The 17050-nt window shown below is 45.9% G+C and overlaps 1 protein-coding gene across 1 annotated transcript; it reads left to right on the top strand.

Annotated features, from left to right (window-relative positions):
* Window positions 1-7698: 7698 nt before the first annotated feature.
* On the top strand, window positions 7699-16260 carry CHRNA1 (cholinergic receptor nicotinic alpha 1 subunit; the record flags this gene model as incomplete). The annotated part of the gene is made up of 8 exons (XM_084264548.1): window positions 7699-7848; window positions 7989-8033; window positions 8459-8568; window positions 8815-9010; window positions 9643-9880; window positions 11017-11240; window positions 12476-12715; window positions 14686-16260. Coding segments are annotated over 8 exons (1335 nt in total), but the record flags the coding sequence as incomplete, so codon positions are not given.
* Between the last annotated feature and the right edge of the window lie 790 nt (window positions 16261-17050).

The following is a 17050-nucleotide window of genomic DNA, read 5'->3' as shown; positions in this document are numbered from 1 at the left end:
CCTGGTGTTGCTCCTGCACTGCTCGTGCTACACGTGTGCTGCTCCCCTGGCTGTGCTGCACTGAACAACAGGGATACCTCCCAGCTGTTGCGTGCCGTGTTCTGCGCTTCGGCCGAATCCTGAATATTGGTGAGCAGGGAAACCTGGGGCTTGGCCTCATGTGTAATCCTGAGTGCAAAGTTAGTGAGGGCTGTCAGAGGAGTGGGAACCACCTCCCCACTTCTGCCTGCCCTTCGGTCCCACCCAAACACACTCACTGCTGCAAGCCCCCACCCCTCCCATGGGAGCCCAGAGCCACCACACGCTGCAAAATAGACTCCCAAAGTGTCATTTTTCTTACTTCAGTTATCACTTTGAAAAGGTTTCTTGAGTTGAGGGTATGTTTATGTTATAAACATAAGCTGTCTTTGCTGTCCAATGCAGAAGACAAGTGTGGCAAAGACCTTGCAGCTGCTAAGGAGGCAAAATAAACTCATGTGACAGGTGAGAGCTACACACCAAGAACCACAGAAGTTAGTGTTTTCTGTTAATTACCATCAAAATGCTCTGTGTGTGTGCTGGCAAAGATCCCAACATAAGCAATAAAAGCACGTGTTGTGGCTATGAGATCAGTCCCGAGTAGAGCACACACCAACAAAGCCAAGTGTGTCATGTGGAGGAGCAGAAATCCATCCCTGGCAGCACGGGGGGAGGATGGTGTTTCCTGCTTTTAAGTGCTGTGATGGCTCAGGTAGCACAGCGGGGTAAATATTAGCTTTTTAAAGGCAGCCAGTGCAGCTCTAGGTGAGAGGGATGCTTTGCAGAGATCTCCATTACGTGTTTCCTGGGATCGGGGAGGAAAGGAAGACTGCTCACCCAACTCTGCCTAGTTACAGAATTAAAAATAAAATAAACGTGTTCCTATGTGTTTAGCCAGCTAATGCTAGTAATGAGAGAGCAGCTGGATATCCCAGGGCTCTCCTGGCAAAAGTTTATCCTAGTTGCACTTACCACAGGTGTGATGTGGGATGGTTTAGCATGCCTTCTTCTCACCACAACATGGATGCTGCACAGGAAGCAGATGACATCCAGATGGATGTTTGTGCTCTTATCCCATAGCTGGGGCTATGTAGGGAATGTGCCGTGGGGTGCTCTATGTTCCAGGAGTTAATTGCTTTTGTATTTGGGAGTGATGACATTGTAAAAGTGTTGTAGTCAATTATATCCTTATGGGCCAGCAATCAGAGGAGAGCCTGTCTCAGTTACAAGCTGAAATGTGATTTTTATCTTCTTCCATTTTCTTCAGGGCTTTTTTTTTCCCTTCTGTGAACTGGGTAAGTTGCAGCCAATCAGTACAGCAGCTTCCAGGCATTAAAACATGCTTTCCCCTTTGCCAGGTTGTCTTTCCACTGACCATGTAGCAGAGCTCCCCTCAAAATGTCTTAGGGAAAACTCTGAACTTGGATCACTGGCCAAAACACACCAGACCTCACGGGAGCTGAACAAGTGGCTTGATTTTATGGAAAGGTAAACTGGAAAGGTCTGCACTGCAGTTACTCCACTGCTGCCATTAGAAACAGGTATGGGTGGGTTTTAACATGTAAACATGAGTATCCTGAGCTCACATAAACAAGAGCTTCAGGCTAAAGGCTGTCTGTGGTCCCACTCAGGAAAGCCACTGTATGAAATGGGGTTAGGGGTGTGATGTAATGTACACCTGTTTCCAGATGTCAGCAATGCCAGGCTCTACTTCCTGCACTGGTAGTAACTCAACTATATACTTACAAAAGCAAATCAGTGTGAGAATACGTACCCAAAAATGTAAGATGATGATACAGTGCCATCTTCAGAGGCAGATACTTCTAGGAGAGCACTCAGGTGCCCATCACTTGTTTAAACATTGCCTTGGATGTCTGTGTTGTCAGGACGTAGCAGAGCTGACAATCCTCATCCAGGTCCCAGCTTTGATGCCCAAGCCACCCTCTCTGCCCACTTTTCTGATCAGCTACTAGACTTCTGTGCTTCATGAGGTTTTTCGGCATCTGCAGAGAGAAAACTCATGCCTGGTGGTGGCAGGTGAAGTTCAGAACAGGGAGTAGTAGTAGTAGTGGTCCTTTTTTTATTTTTTCCTTTTTTTTCCTTTTTGCTGTTTGTTTTTCCCCAGAAGCTTCCTTCTGATTCGATAAATGCACACCATGGCTGTGCTGTAATGTGCAAGGTCTGTAACTGCAGAAGTTAAGATCACCACTTTTGAGTGAGTTTTTGGTATTTTTAATTTTTGGCCCATGTAATAGAAAACAAAGAAAAGATAGGCCGAAAACAAATTTGCTATGAACATCCATGGGAATAAAATATATTTGTGGGATGGCTGAGATGTGTCTCAGTGGAAATAAATCCTACAAATCCTATCTGTCAATACGTGCTGACAGGTATATTAATGCTTAGCATGTTTGTATGGGCACTGACTAAAGAAGGGAGATACAGCACATTAACATCTCAAGACTGCTGTTAGCTCCTTGGATGCATTTCTTCTTGCAAAGAGATTTTCAGCCCATTTATTCCCCATCCAGTGCCTGCTGGGACCCTCCTATGGCCACTCTTCAGGCTGCTCCTGCACCCGCCGCATCACTTCCTGCTCCCTGCTCCCATCTGTGGGTGCTTGTGTGTGGCCACTGGGCCTCTGTTCTGGTGGGAAGGGCATGCCGGGGTGTCTGTAACGAGGGGTGACCTGCGACCAGCCCCAAGGCTAGTTCACACACTGCTTGTCTGTCTGCCTTCTCTTGTGTGGCGCCGCCATAAGCTGCGGTCATGGCACTGCCGTTCTTCTGGTAAAAAAATGCATTTTTAAAAGTATATACCACACTTGGAAGCCTAACAAACCACTGCTGTTATGTTTCAGGTTTCGTGCCTTGAATTTCCCTGAGGTAACACCTACCTGTGGCAGCTGGCACCTTCTGCACCTGCTCCTTCTCCTCGGGCCTTGCCTGCCTGCGCGTGATTCTGTCAAGGAGGTTTGGGTGAAAATCTTGTATTCCTCTCTCTGTCCAAAGCATTAGGTATTCTGCTCGCTCGTGGCGTGCCTGTATGACGTCACCCTTCCAAAAAGACTTCCCTGCAGTAGTATTTGCTCACGGCTGATTTCCCTTAGGCTGAGCTGGGGGAGGGTCCCTGGCAGCACTCGCTTCTGGTACGTGACTGAGAGGACCACTGGCCTAAATCCAGGTCTTGGTGAGTTCTGCTTCTTCCCCCTCGGTGTGAATGAGACCTGGTCTGCAGGTTAGCGTGGTGAGAAGTGAGCTTGTCTGAGGCCAAGGCAGGGGCTCGCAAACCAAGCCAGGAAAGCTCAGAGTTCTGATAGACATGAAAAGGGTTTTCTGTGAGGGAATAAAGCATCGCTGTAAAAATAAAAGAATTTTTAAAATCTCTTGAATATTCTGAAGGTTAAAAAAGAAAATCCCCCTTCTTAGCAGCAGATCAAATTCAGGCACTCAGTATAGCTCATCACCTCCCTCTGCTTTCTCACCCAGGTCATGACTGGTTACATTCCTCCCTTAACAGCAAGCAGCAATCACTTCTTCCTCCATATTTAACCGCAGGAGCTCGCCTTGCCTTTTTTTTTTTTGAGAGGGAGTCCGTGACAAGGGGACAACCCATGCAAGAGCTGCAGATTTTCAGGGGATCCTACAGATTCTGCATCTTGCCGATTCTAAGCAGCCAGACCTTTATTTGAGGGGACAGAAACTTGTGTTACCCAAGTGCTGTAATTTGCCAGAGTGCGTCATGGTCTCCTCCATATGCTTCAGAGCAAACCTGCCATGCCTGCCTTGGGTGAGCAGGAATGCTTCGAGAGACCTCGAGAGGGTCTGGGGTGGGGGCATCGTCAGCATTCCTGCAATACCTCCGTGCAATTGTATCTCCGCTGGGCACAGCAGCTGCCCGGCCCAGGATGAAGGTTTGGAAGCAGCAGCCGCTTGTTTGAAATAAGATAGCTGCAACAATGGGAGCTGCTGGCCAAGGCACAGGCCAGGAACAAGGCCAGAGTTATGTAGATGGAGAGGTTTTTTTCCTGGAGGACAAATGTAAATGCAGAGGCTGAATGCTGAGTTAATGGAGGGGGGTGGGTGAGGAGGAGTGATTTAAAAACACAAGAAACAACCACCAAACAACAGAAACAATAATAAAGGCACCCAGCATGAAACATCAAACTAGGTGGCAGACAGCACAAAGGGTATCCAAAAGAAATAGAAAGTATGTCTGGTGTCACCCAGAGGCGAAGCTGAGAATTTCTTTTGTGGAGAATGTTTTCTGGAAAAGGAAACCTGGAGTGGTGTGTAATGGCTGTGGCAGGTCTCCTAGTCCAGTGCCCTGCCTCTGAACTGCAGATACCTCTGGAAAAGTGCTAGAACATCTTAAGCATTAAGTAGTAATTCCCCAGGATGCTACACCAGCCTCCTGTGACTTGTGATGTGGGACTTCTGTGACAGGTTTCTGGGGTTGTTTGGGTTTGTTTTTTGTTTAATAGCATGAAATTAATTTATCAAACTATTTTTTCCAAATACAAACTTGCTGCAACTAGGCCCTCCTGTGGCACTGATTTCTGCTGAAGCCATACTGTGTGGAAGAGGGTCTCGTTTAAGCCTACCAACTCTGTTTCCCTCAATGACCTCGACATTTTTTTGCACTGGGACAGCAAGTGAATCCAAATCTTCCTCCTCCAGACCATTTGGGATTTTACAGACCCTAGCAAAGTCCTTTCTCTCTCTGGCTTCTCTTGCAGGTTGAAGGTTCATGCTATCTATCTGTTGCAGGTATGCAAGCCAATTTATAGCATGGATGCCCTTGTCGCTTTGCTCTGGGCCTGTGCCAAGCATCCCTCTGCAAACAGGACCAGAACTACAGAGAGCATTCAAAACACCATGGATTTATAACAGCATCTTCATCTTTCCTCTTGGCTTCATCTCCTTTCCCAGGAACTGATGGACTTGCTTTTCTCACGCTGCTGAGCACAGAACTATCTATCTCAAGATTTTGTTTCTGGTGAGCTCAGAGTAGATAGTCATAAATATATATATATACACACATATACATATCTATACAATCTTCTCAGTATTATTACCAAACACCTGATGTTTTACCCCTTTTACAGGTGATTTATGACACTAGTGAGCAAGCCCTAGCATGCCCTGCAGGAATCTACTAGATCTGCCCTGTTGCAGAAACCAATTGCATCTTCCTACCACTTGCCTTTGATGATCCAGTAAGTCTATAGGCATCTATGGGAGCATTTTCTTTCTTACTTCAAGTGACTTAGGTTAGTAAACAGCTTTCAGGGGGGTACTCAAGCCTTTTGAAAATCCAAGTATATTCAAGGAGATGGATCTCTCTTGAATGTATTTGTTCACATCTTCAAAGATTTCCCACCCATCTCTGAAGCAAAGGGAGCAGCCTCATCCCAGTGCATGGTCTGTATGCTGGTGAGAGTACATCAGAAATAAATGACTGCAATCTCTTTTCCCTGGCAGAAACAAAATCCCAAATCTGGTGAGTCACCCTGGTCATGGAGGATGCACAGCTTTGTCCCCAGCTGTGGAAGTTTCTGAGATCTCACGGAGACATTCGGCTGTTCTACAGATAATCCTTTCTCATTTTTATGTATGTGTTCGTTAAGTCACAGATTGCATTGCCACTTAGAAAAAATAACCTCCTGTAACTGCATCGGATGCTTGACCGGTGAAATACATTGTGCTCCCATTTCCATCCCAGCGGCCCTCAGCTGTCGTTCCCAAAAACAGGTGCTGTAAATCAATACCTCAGTGGTTATAATTTGCCAGCACCCTGGCAGGAGGCAGCACAGCCCTCCTCTGGAGAGACCTTAAAGGCGCTTTGTGCTCACCCTGATCTGTGTGACTGCAGGAAGAGGGAGCAGGATGATGAAGGTCTATTGGATACTCCTCCTTCTCGTCTCCACAGGTAAAGGTGTTCCAGGAATTGCCTTGAATGGGGGTGAGCTCCTTTCTGAGCGTGCAGGACCAGGGCCTTGCTTATGCATCAGTCCTGGGAACAGCAGGTCCTGCTGATAAAGCTTTATAAGAACACACCTAATCTCTCAGATGAGAGCTTTGGAGTGTGCTGGTAGCAGCTCAGATATTTGTAATTGCAGCCACCAGATATTCTAAAGTGAGAACTGTTTGTGTTTAATTGTTTTCACCTCTGTTTGTCATCTTTTTTGCCACGGTCCCTTTTACTCTAGTGCTACCTGTGTTTCAAAATGTGTGATAGGGTCTAGTCAGCGTGGCTTGACATGTATGGCTCCATAACAGGTAATTTCATTAAGCTGAGAGACTACTGACAAGGAAGCAGGAATTTTTGCAGCTGCATGTGTTGTACCAGGATAATTCTTTTTAAGCTGTCCCTCAAAACAATAAGTATTCTGTGATCCTAAAAACTTTTCAACAGATTCAACCGTTATACTACATTCCTACCAAGTCATACCAGAAGGTAGCAATGTGAAGGATTTTAATTGGATTAATAAAGCATAGCAAAGATCTTGACTTAGCTATGATGCTGTGGTCATAACTTAAAAAATTGAAAGATGACTCCTGCCCACCCCAGCCCAGCCTCCTGTCTGGGGAAGAAAGTGGTGCCTGTCTGCAGCAGGCAGCATTTCACAATGGCATCCAAGTATTTTAATATCATCTCATGGCAGGACAAGTCCAAGACAGAATCCTTGGCATCTCAGCTCAACTGTATAAAAGGAGCTGGTGAAAAGGCAGTTAGGAAACGAGGGGAAATCCTGGCTTAGGTTGGAGTCAGCAGCAAAATTCTTGTTGACTTCAGCGGCCCAGGATTCAGACCAAGAGAGAAGGGAAAGAAGCCAAGGATGGGATCTGCCAGAAATGCTCAGCTGTTCTTCCCTCCTGCTACCTTTAGGAGGAGGGTACATAAAAGAACACCCCCAAGCCCCACTTCCACTTGCTTTGCTTCCCTGTACCTGCCACTTTCAGTTGTGATGCTCTTCTTACAATGGCTCTTTCATGTAGCACCACTGAGGCACAGTGAACAGTCTGTGGGCACAGCTCTCCATGGACAGGCTGAGACCTTCCCTGGGGAGAGGGAAATAGGAGACCACACAGTGCATGGTTTCCTTCTCTCTCATCATGAGCACAACCTGAGCGACTCCCATCGTGGAGAGGAGCTCCTGCTCCGCTTAGACTTCAGATGCGAGGAGTTTGGATGGTGCTCTTATCTCAGTGCCTCTTGTGCTTGGCCCTGTCCTTTAAAGTTACTGTTACAGGCAGGTCCTCAGAGCGAAGGGGAAGAAGATGACATTAGAAGTTCCTGATGATGGGTATTCTCTGTGCTTAGCTGTCCACAAGTATTGCATGTAAGCACAGGTGTGGGTTGGAAGAGCCCAGAGCAGATTCCTAACAGTTGGTCTGATGCCCGCAATGATGGCTATTTGGTTTTGTTCAGCTCCTGTTTGGAGGCTGTTGTTGTCTTACTCCTAAGATGACTGCCAGATCAGGCAGATAGTTACCCCTGCTGATGGTATTTGCAATGCACATAACACCCGTCTGAAACGAGGAGTCACACAGAGGACCTGGCACCAACCCCCAGCCATCAGCTGCTGTTTCCTTGACGCCCACCTCAGACTAAAGGTGCAGTTGCCTGTTCCCTGTCTCATGTCACTGATGCCCACCCCTACCCCCTCGTTGTTCTGCAGCTGGGCTGGCCCTGTGCTACGAAGACGAGACACGCCTTGTTGAGGACTTGTTCAGGGACTACAACAAGGTGGTGCGCCCCGTGGAGGACCACCGGGACGCCGTGGTCGTCACCGTCGGGCTGCAGCTCATTCAGCTTATTAGTGTGGTACAGTATGAACGTGAGGCACATGTTGAGCCACTGGTTTACGTGACAGTGCCAAGCAGTGCCATATTTCTCAGGAAGCCAGTTGTCTCCTTTAATCCTGGTGCTTGCTGCTACTGCCTTCTTTCTCATCTTTTTTTAAGGATGAAGTAAATCAGATTGTGACAACCAACGTGCGCCTGAAGCAGGTAACTCTAAATGTTGCTAACCATTTCGTCCAACTCAAAGACATTAGTTTCTGACTGTGTCCAAATATTCTGTTATACTTTCAGGGACAACTTGGGCAGGTGAGCCAGCTAGCAGGGCACTTCTTTCTGGGGGCTCAAGAAAACAATGTGTCAGAGACCAAGAGCCTTAAGCAAGGCATTTTGCATTGTATTTCAGACAGTAGACGTCTGGTATATTTATCTAGCCTTTCTTTTTTTTTATATAAGTGTCTTAAACCAAAATTTAAGTTAATGTAAAAAATTTGCTGGGGGACCCCCATAGTACATGGTTTTTATGCTTACCTGCATGTCCCAAAGCAGGGTAGGTGCATGTTTATAAGAAGTACAAAAACTACCCCCGAAAGTGCTGGAAGAGGCTCTCAGTGGCTGAAAACCTCCCTCTTTAGCAATGGACAGACGTCAACCTCAAGTGGAATCCAGATGACTACGGCGGCGTGAAAAAAATCCGCATCCCCTCAGACGATATCTGGCGGCCAGACCTTGTTCTTTACAACAAGTAAGGGGTGCCAGCTGCCTGGGGAAGGAGGGGTAGCTCTGCACAGGGCTCCACTGCGGCGGGGCTACTTTCCCACCACATCTCACCCACCCACGCCAGTGGGCAGCATGCCTCAGAGCAAGCTTCTGTGGGAGCAGGCACAATGGCACTGGGGAAAGCCAGTCAGTCCGCAACCAGAGAAATCCTTGTGTGGCTCTGTTAATTATGCTGCCAATCTTGCTGTTAATGCCCTTCATCCTTTTGCAGTGCAGACGGTGATTTTGCCATTGTTAAATACACCAAAGTCCTTCTGGAGCACACAGGCCTGATCACCTGGACACCACCAGCTATTTTTAAAAGTTACTGTGAAATTATAGTCACGCACTTCCCATTTGACCAGCAGAACTGCAGTATGAAGCTGGGAACTTGGACATATGATGGTACAGTGGTTGTTATTAACCCGGTAAGCAAGGAGTCTGTTGTTGGGAGAAGCAATCTCAAATACAGAATGAAATATAACCTTGTTCTGACTGGAGAGGAAAATATAAAATTAAAAAAAAAAAAGGTGGCAGACACTGACTGTGAAATATAAAAGCCTTATTTGTAGATCTAGCATAAAATTTCCTGGTTTGGTTTCTAAAATTCTGCATACATGTAATTCCTGAGCCCTAGCAGTCTTCTACCTGTCTATCCTCCAACACCTTCACACTACTCCTTGGGCTTTGCCTGTTCTGCTTTGGGTTGGGGTTTTTTGTTTGGGGTTGTTTTGGTTTTGGGGGGTCTTTGGGGGGGTGGGGGAGGTGTGTGCTTTTTCACTGCTCACAACTTTCCATTTCCAAGGACTGTTTCCCTGCCCCTTAGGTATGTCTCCTATCTGTAAATATTTAATCAGGCTTTCTCTCACTGTTTCTGTAAAATATTTGGTTGAATGCTGTATAGAGGATAATAGGCAGATGTAACATAGACAAGAGTGGTTTACTCACAAAATTAATGAAGTGCCTGAGTGATTAGGAATCTTGTTCCTGAGCAACTGCCAGGCTTTGATTTTTGTTCAGAACATCTAATATTAGGAGTTTGTCATTTTTTTACTGTCAGGAGAGCGATCGTCCAGATCTGAGTAACTTCATGGAGAGTGGGGAGTGGGTGATGAAGGACTATCGTGGCTGGAAGCACTGGGTTTACTACGCTTGCTGCCCTGACACCCCCTACCTGGATATCACCTACCACTTCCTCATGCAGCGCCTGCCCCTCTACTTCATTGTGAACGTCATCATTCCCTGCCTGCTCTTCTCCTTTTTGACTGGGTTAGTTTTTTACCTACCCACAGATTCAGGTATGTAAAGTTATTTGTTCCACTGTGATAGATGTTTCTCTTCTAACAAGTTTCTAAGAAATTCTCAGTATTTGACATCACCAGCCAAGGGCAGCACTTACTAAAATTGGATGTTTCAGCTCAAAATAAAGGCTCTCAACATTCTGCAAATATCAGGTAAGTGTTGAAAGCTGGAACTATTGATATAAGAAAATTGGGCTGATTTCCCACAGAAATCCCTGATTAACCATCCACTTAACTTCCGCAAAACAAAGATTTAGCTAGTTGGTTTTTATGGTTTGGCATGGGTAGGTAGGCGTGTGTTAGTACATCATGTGATAAGTGAGCACAGAGTGGTGGCTCAGGCCCTTCTGCACCACGTTAGAGCAGAGAGTTTGTTACCCATTCATGCAGGTTACCTCATGTGACATAATCCCAGCCTGTTCTGGCCTCCTCTGTCCCTGCTGAGTAGGTCACTCCCTGCAACCATTTCCTCTTCTTCATTCATTTTACCTTTGGTCAGCTTTTCATACTTCTTAATTTCATTAAGTCCCTAGTATGAAATACTTGATGTTTTAGGAGGTTTTTCCCAGTGGAAAAATTTATAAAAAGTTGAACTGGATAGGAAAAGAAAAAAAAAAAAAAGGCGGCACGTGAATCATGTTTTGTGGTTCAGTTTTGACATCCTACGTACTGGAGAATCTCAGATCACAACTGACCTCTGGTGTCAGATGTGATTTCTGTCTGCCCACTCAGCCCAGCATGAGCCTGCCAGAGCGTAAGGCAAGTGAACTCCCAGGAGGAAGTGGAACAAGCATTAATCAGGTGCATATACTTCATCACTCAAAATTCACAGCCCATGAAGTGCTCCTGGCAAGTAAGCTTTCCATATCCATCACCCATACGTCAGCCCAGCCATACCTGGTGATTCCCACCATAATGCTGGAGCTGATGCTATGTTAAGCTCTCAGGTTTGGCCAGCCTAAGTACTGCTTTGCATGCTGGGAGTGGTGACAGTACTCAAGATGCACACACAGGTACTTGTGTGAATAGCTGTTGTCCACAACCTGTCTTCTCAAATAATTAGTCTCTGTGCTGAATGATGGGAGCAGCAGTGGGGGTTTTGGTTTTGATTGGGGTTTTTTTTTGCATGGCAGGTGAGAAAATGACTCTCAGCATCTCTGTCCTGCTGTCTTTGACTGTGTTCCTTTTGGTCATCGTGGAGCTGATTCCCTCCACCTCCAGTGCAGTGCCTCTGATAGGCAAATACATGTTGTTTACAATGGTGTTTGTCATCGCTTCCATCATCATCACAGTCATTGTCATCAACACCCACCACCGCTCCCCAAGCACTCACACCATGCCGCACTGGGTCAGGAAGGTGAGCTCTATGGCTTTGTGTGTTTCTCAGCTGCTTCTGAGCTCTCCATGTTTTATTGGCAGGTTTTTGAATAAAAGCCCATGAGACCTGGTGAAGGAAATGCATCCTGTTAAATCTCTCTGGCACGAGAGCCAGTGTTCACTAAAGCTCTCCTCTAAGTCACAGCATCCTAGAATCTGGCAGGGAATTGATGAGGCAAAACATGGGGAGCTAGAGGTACAGGGGAAAGAAAATGTCCACCTGGACCCAAATTTCCTGGTCTAATTCTCTGTCTGACTGCAAAGCAGTGGTGCTGGCCAGAGGCTGAGCTCACCAGTCCGTGGGAGTGTGGAGCACAAAGACCGCTGGGGATACTGGCCTTCAGCACCCCATTTTGCAAAAGGCAGTTTAGCAAAAGCTATGATCTCCTCTGTACTTTTCCAGTAAATACAGTTTCTCTGCAGCCCTTGGGAGGCAAGGAGCTCCTTGCACAGCAGTCTGGATGGTAATCACAAGGTATAGAAAAAAACTGGATGCCTGTCATTACAAGTTCTTTGGGGAGACAGTGCCAAGGACGATCCATTCAGTTATTCTTGCCTTTTTTAAGCCTGCCTGAGTGCATATTAAATCATGACATGAATAGGAGACTGCTCTGTGTATTTCTAATCACGTTTTTAAGGCTACAGCTCGCATCAGATTCACTCTGCAGCACAAACAACCCCTGTAGAAGGGAAATTTCAACAGGCAGACACTGACTGTGCTTAAAATTGCTCCAGCAGCAAGCCTCTGTTACTCCAAAAGAAACTACTGTAAACCTTATATATATATATATATTTATATATATATGTACAACAAATGTCTGTAATAGCCGAGTCAAATGGAAGTAGACAAATGGGATCCTTTGTAGTCTGTTCTTCAAGCCAGATTTTAGGCAATATGTTCCAAATTAGATGAGAGTGATAGAGTTCTGCCAGCTCCCACTAGCTGAGGGTCTGCTCCGGGACAGTGCTCCCCCTCCATGTGTCAGCAGCGGCTATGTGGTGAGGGGAACCAGTTTCCAGGCAATGTGTGACAGGCCTGTGGGTGACTCCACCTGCCCCAGGGCATGTGCCTGAGGTGCAGGCTGTAATGTACTCAGAGAGGGACTCTAACTGATCCAGTGTGGGAAGCGATTTGGGACTGGAGAGGCTTGCCTCAGCATCTGCACCACAGCCCCGCAGACCAGCAACTGTTGTCTTCTCCCTCTTTGATTTCAGGTCTTTATTGACACGATCCCAAACATGATGTTTTTCTCTACAATGAAACGACCATCCAGGGATAAACAAGACAAAAATATTTTTGCAGAGGATATTGATATTTCTGAAATTTCTGGGAAGCCGGATACTGTGCCTGTCAACTTCTACTCCCCGCTTACCAAAAATCCAGATGTGAAAAATGCTATAGAGGGAATCAAATACATTGCAGAGACCATGAAATCGGACCAAGAAGCCAGCAATGTAAGGCATTTTTTGTGCATGATTTGTTTCTTGCTTTCAAACTGCTTTTTTTTATTATTTTTTAATTTTCTTTACAAAATATCCCTGCCTCACAAAAACACTCCAGGCCCTGGTTTGGCTTTAGCAGCGGCCTGTCTTTTCCCCTTGGTGCTGTCAACACAGAGTGACAGTTAATTGTCCCAGATGGCAACTGAAGCTTGGCCCAAAGAAAGCGTGTGGACAAAAGTGTCAGTGCTAAGGTTTTGTAAGTGTGGTGTGTGAAGCCATTGGGCTGGAGGGTCTGAGAGTCACAAAGCAGTTTCAAGAACTTGAAGTAAGTTCCAAAACACATTCCTCCTTTTTCCCCACTCGGGCATCTTCCCCCTGCAGTATGCAAGCTCCTGCTTTTGGAAGCCCAGGAAACAAGTGGAGCTCCAAAAGGCTAGTAGTTCTATCTGAGAGCTGTTAAAGGTAATTTAGAAATGATAAATCCAATTTCAGTAAGGTTTATGTTTTATTCCTGAATGCTAGTAGTCCCTGCAAGTGAAGCACATCATGAGTTACTCTGATTACTGACTTTTTCCACACGGCAAGCCAAAGGAAGGATAAATGCATGTGGAGTCACACATGGCTGTGTTCCCCAGGAAAACCTAGCTCTGCTGCCTTCTAGTGTGTTCAACACAATTAACCCTCTCTTTACTTCAGTCATCACAGCTCACATGGGTAATTCAGTCCTGGTACCCCACCTTTCTAAATGAACACAGACCTTTCCTGTGGAGCTGCAGACTGGCCTGAAGAGAGGGAGAGAGTTCTCCGGGACAATAATTTGGCCATGCTTTTGAAAAGGAGGCGCCGCTTTCCCAGAGGCAGGATTTACACCATGGTGTTTGTTCCTGTGACCAAATTCCTGGAGCATGTGGAACAGCTCTGGCTGTAGTCTGATGTTCCCCGTGACTCCTGTGCCTCTCTGCAGATAAAACGTTACCTTCAGTCGGGCTGGCGTGGCTTCAGCGCCTCTGGGCCCCGCTTCCTCCTCGGCTTACAAGGAGGGTCTTCAGGTTACTGGCAAGTGCTCCCTTCGGAAGTGGAGCCCAGCTGCTTGTGTCATCTGGTCACCATTGAAATCACTTCCAGGCGGGTTCAGACGTCCAGTTCCTCAAATAAACTGAAGGTTGTGGCTTGGGAAGGCTGCCACTTCGTTGCATTCCTTTACACATGCATGAGCCACCTCACAACAGTATTGATTATCAGTGTCCTCTAGATAATTTACAACAGCCCCTCCTACTCGTGGGGCAACTACGGCAAAAGTAGAGGGTGTCTTAGGCCAGTACAGGTTGTGCTGTAAGGCAGAGTTACAGGGTGAAAATCCTGAGCCCTGCTGCACTTAACACCTCATGCTCTGCTCACTCTTACAGTGTTGGGTTCCCACAAAAGCACCCAGTTTAAAAGCATTTGCAGAGCAAAGTGGTTCATGGTGCCCCACAACTGGAAAAATGACTAGGGAAGTTATGGAAAAGGTTCTTCCAGTCCTCATGGCAGATGCTAGGCACAGAAAGCAGGGACTACAGCTAAATTAGCGACAGTCACCTAGGTGTCCCGAGGGAAGGAAAAAGCAGTAAAAAGCCCCCCCCCCCCAAAAGGCAGATGGGTCAAACTGAGTGTTTTGGTTTCAACATTTTAAACTCTCTGTCAAGAGCAACCATTTGACAAAAAAAAATTAAGCTTTTCATCATTTCTCTTTAATAAAATTGTTCACCACATTGCCAGGGTTTCTACGCAGTTTAGTCTTGAAACTTGACTTTCTAGGTAGCTTAGTCTTTCTCAACCACTGACCTGCTTTTGAGAAGAAAATGAGTTGGGGTGTTTTGTTGCATAATAATAGTGGAAGTTAAGGAGGAACCTCTCCCTTGATCAAGACAGTAAATTACAAAAATGCCCAGAACAAACATGGCTCTGCAGAGATTTTACGGTCTCCCTTGTTTCCTTCACAGGCTGCAGAAGAATGGAAGTTTGTTGCAATGGTGGTTGATCATCTTCTCCTTGGCATATTTATGCTAGTTTGTATTATTGGAACGTTAGCTGTATTTGCTGGTCGCCTTATTGAATTAAATCAGCAAGGATGAACATCAACTGGAAACTATTTGCTACCCCGGTCAGCATCTGAAAGCATCTTAATCATCAAAACCTGGCCAGCCTCTGAAAGTTTCAGACAGGATTCAGTCCCTGCTGGGAAAGAGTCGGGATAATAAAATATAAGACTCCATACTTAGCACATCTGAGCTGCTGCTCAGTGGCATGACATTGCCAAAAAGAAACACTTGCATTACTGGTAGACTGAATGGCTGTCAGCCAGGTTTTGATCCATTTTACCATTTATGAAAAATGTTAATGTATTAATAGGACTGTCTGACTTTGTAGCCCACAGATGCAATTCCAGTGAAATCAATAGCAGCGTAATAAGGTTTAGCTGAGCAGTAAATCTGTATCCAGCTTCAGCATCCAGGCTGGTTTCAATGTCTGCTCTGTGTTTTTTGTATTGGCAGAGTCACAAATGTCTCCTCTTGTAACACTAGACGTAACCATCAGAAGTATCTCAAGCTCTGTGCTTAAGCAGTTGATTTCCATGCACAAATCTGAAATGAGTGACTGACACGCTTGACTCTACCTGTAGAAACTCTTGTTGTAGCGCAAAGGAGGCACAGTCCTTACTGTGGGAGGGATCCAGTCTCAGCCAGTTGGATCCCCAGGTATTTTTTTGCTATCAAGTCCCATGGTAAAGGACTGGAGAGGAGGGAAGATTCTTTTTGCCCTGTTTTTATCACTGAGCCCTGCTCTGTGACTACCAGGCAGGCCCTTGCCTATGTTGCAATCCTCTTATGATGAGCGTTAGCAGGTGAAAATAAGAAGCCCTGCAATAATTATGTATTAATGCCCAGGATTTTCAGTTGCCAACATAGATATTCTGCTATTTCATCCTAAAGAAAAGAATTGTATCCATAGGATAGGATAGTATCCATAGGATAACCTCCATACTCAGTCTATTCTGGGAAGGTTGGTGTTCACTCTCCATCCTGAGCAACAACTAGTGTGGGGGCAGCTTCAAATTTTGGGGTGCTCAGTATGACATTTTAAACTCAATTCCCTCTGTTCCCCAAAAACTGTCCCCTGCCTTTCTGAAATAAATCACGAGCGTGAATGTCAGACACAGCATCCCAAAGGTCATTGCACAGGGACAGGGCAGATCTCGGTTTTATTCACGGGTGAACAAAATGACAGGACACCTCCTCTTCTGAGCAACGCAAATAATTACCCAAACTTTGCTCAAATGTTGAGCAGCAGCTCACTCTAGTGACTAAAATGAAGTAGTGCTGCTTTTGGCCAAAAGCCCTTGGGTTTTAGTAAATACTCAACGTGAGCAACAAGCCCACGTGTGTTTCAATACACAGTGCGGAAATACTACCAGTGCTGCCTACTTTCCTCAAAAATAAATGAGGAGAAGTGGGGCAACTAAGTTACACATCTTTCCCAGCCAGTCAGGCTACTTTGCAAAGAGCTGTAAATAATTTGCTGTGAGTTCAATAAAATAACTTGTACTATGTTAATGCTCTACAGGACTGTGTTGTGTCTGCAGAAGACAGGCATCCGAAACACTCTGTAAAGAAAATTAGGCACTGGTGCAGTACGTCCATCCTGGCACAGTGTTTGCTGGACAGTGTTTCCCTGAGCTGCAGTCCTAAGCAAAGCAAGCAGTTTGATTTGGGCCATCAATCCCTTGGAATCCTTGTAACACTCTGGTCAGCTGCTACAGTCTAGATGAGATGGTAGTCTTTGCCTCCCTGGATGATCACTAACCCTTTAAACGATGTACACTGGGCAAAACTTCTGCTGCTGACAGGTGGAGTGCTTGCTTGCAGCTCTGTTTATCTTCACTGTAAGTTCTCAGCTCTGCTCTCAGCCCTTGGAGGGAATCTTGGCAGTTCCCTGGCTCATGATGACCTGAGCTGCAGAATAACGGTGCCTGGGACTTAATTTGGGAGACTGCGATTGGCACTAAAATTGACAGAACAATCCTCTTAGAGCAGCATGTGGTTGAATCTTAGCATTAAAAATAAACACCAAGTAACAAGATTCACAGTGAGCACCCACAGTATCATTGTTCAGCTTCCTCAAGGCAGATCTGGGTCTTGGCCTCCAAATTCCACCTATTTGTGTCCCCTGGGTGCACATATACATGCCTGCCTGCTCACTTCTCCAGCTCTCTTAGTGCACAGCTATCACACTGCAGTGTTTTCCTTCCATTTCCTCAGTAGATATCTTGAAATTAATTACTTAAGTATTTTATTTATGCTAGTTTTA

Source organism: Gallinula chloropus (assembly GCF_964237585.1).
Source record: "Gallinula chloropus genome assembly, chromosome: 5".
Taxonomy (NCBI): domain Eukaryota; kingdom Metazoa; phylum Chordata; class Aves; order Gruiformes; family Rallidae; genus Gallinula; species Gallinula chloropus.
Note: the sequence above shows the minus strand (reverse complement) of the source record. Positions and strands in the feature narration are given on the sequence as shown.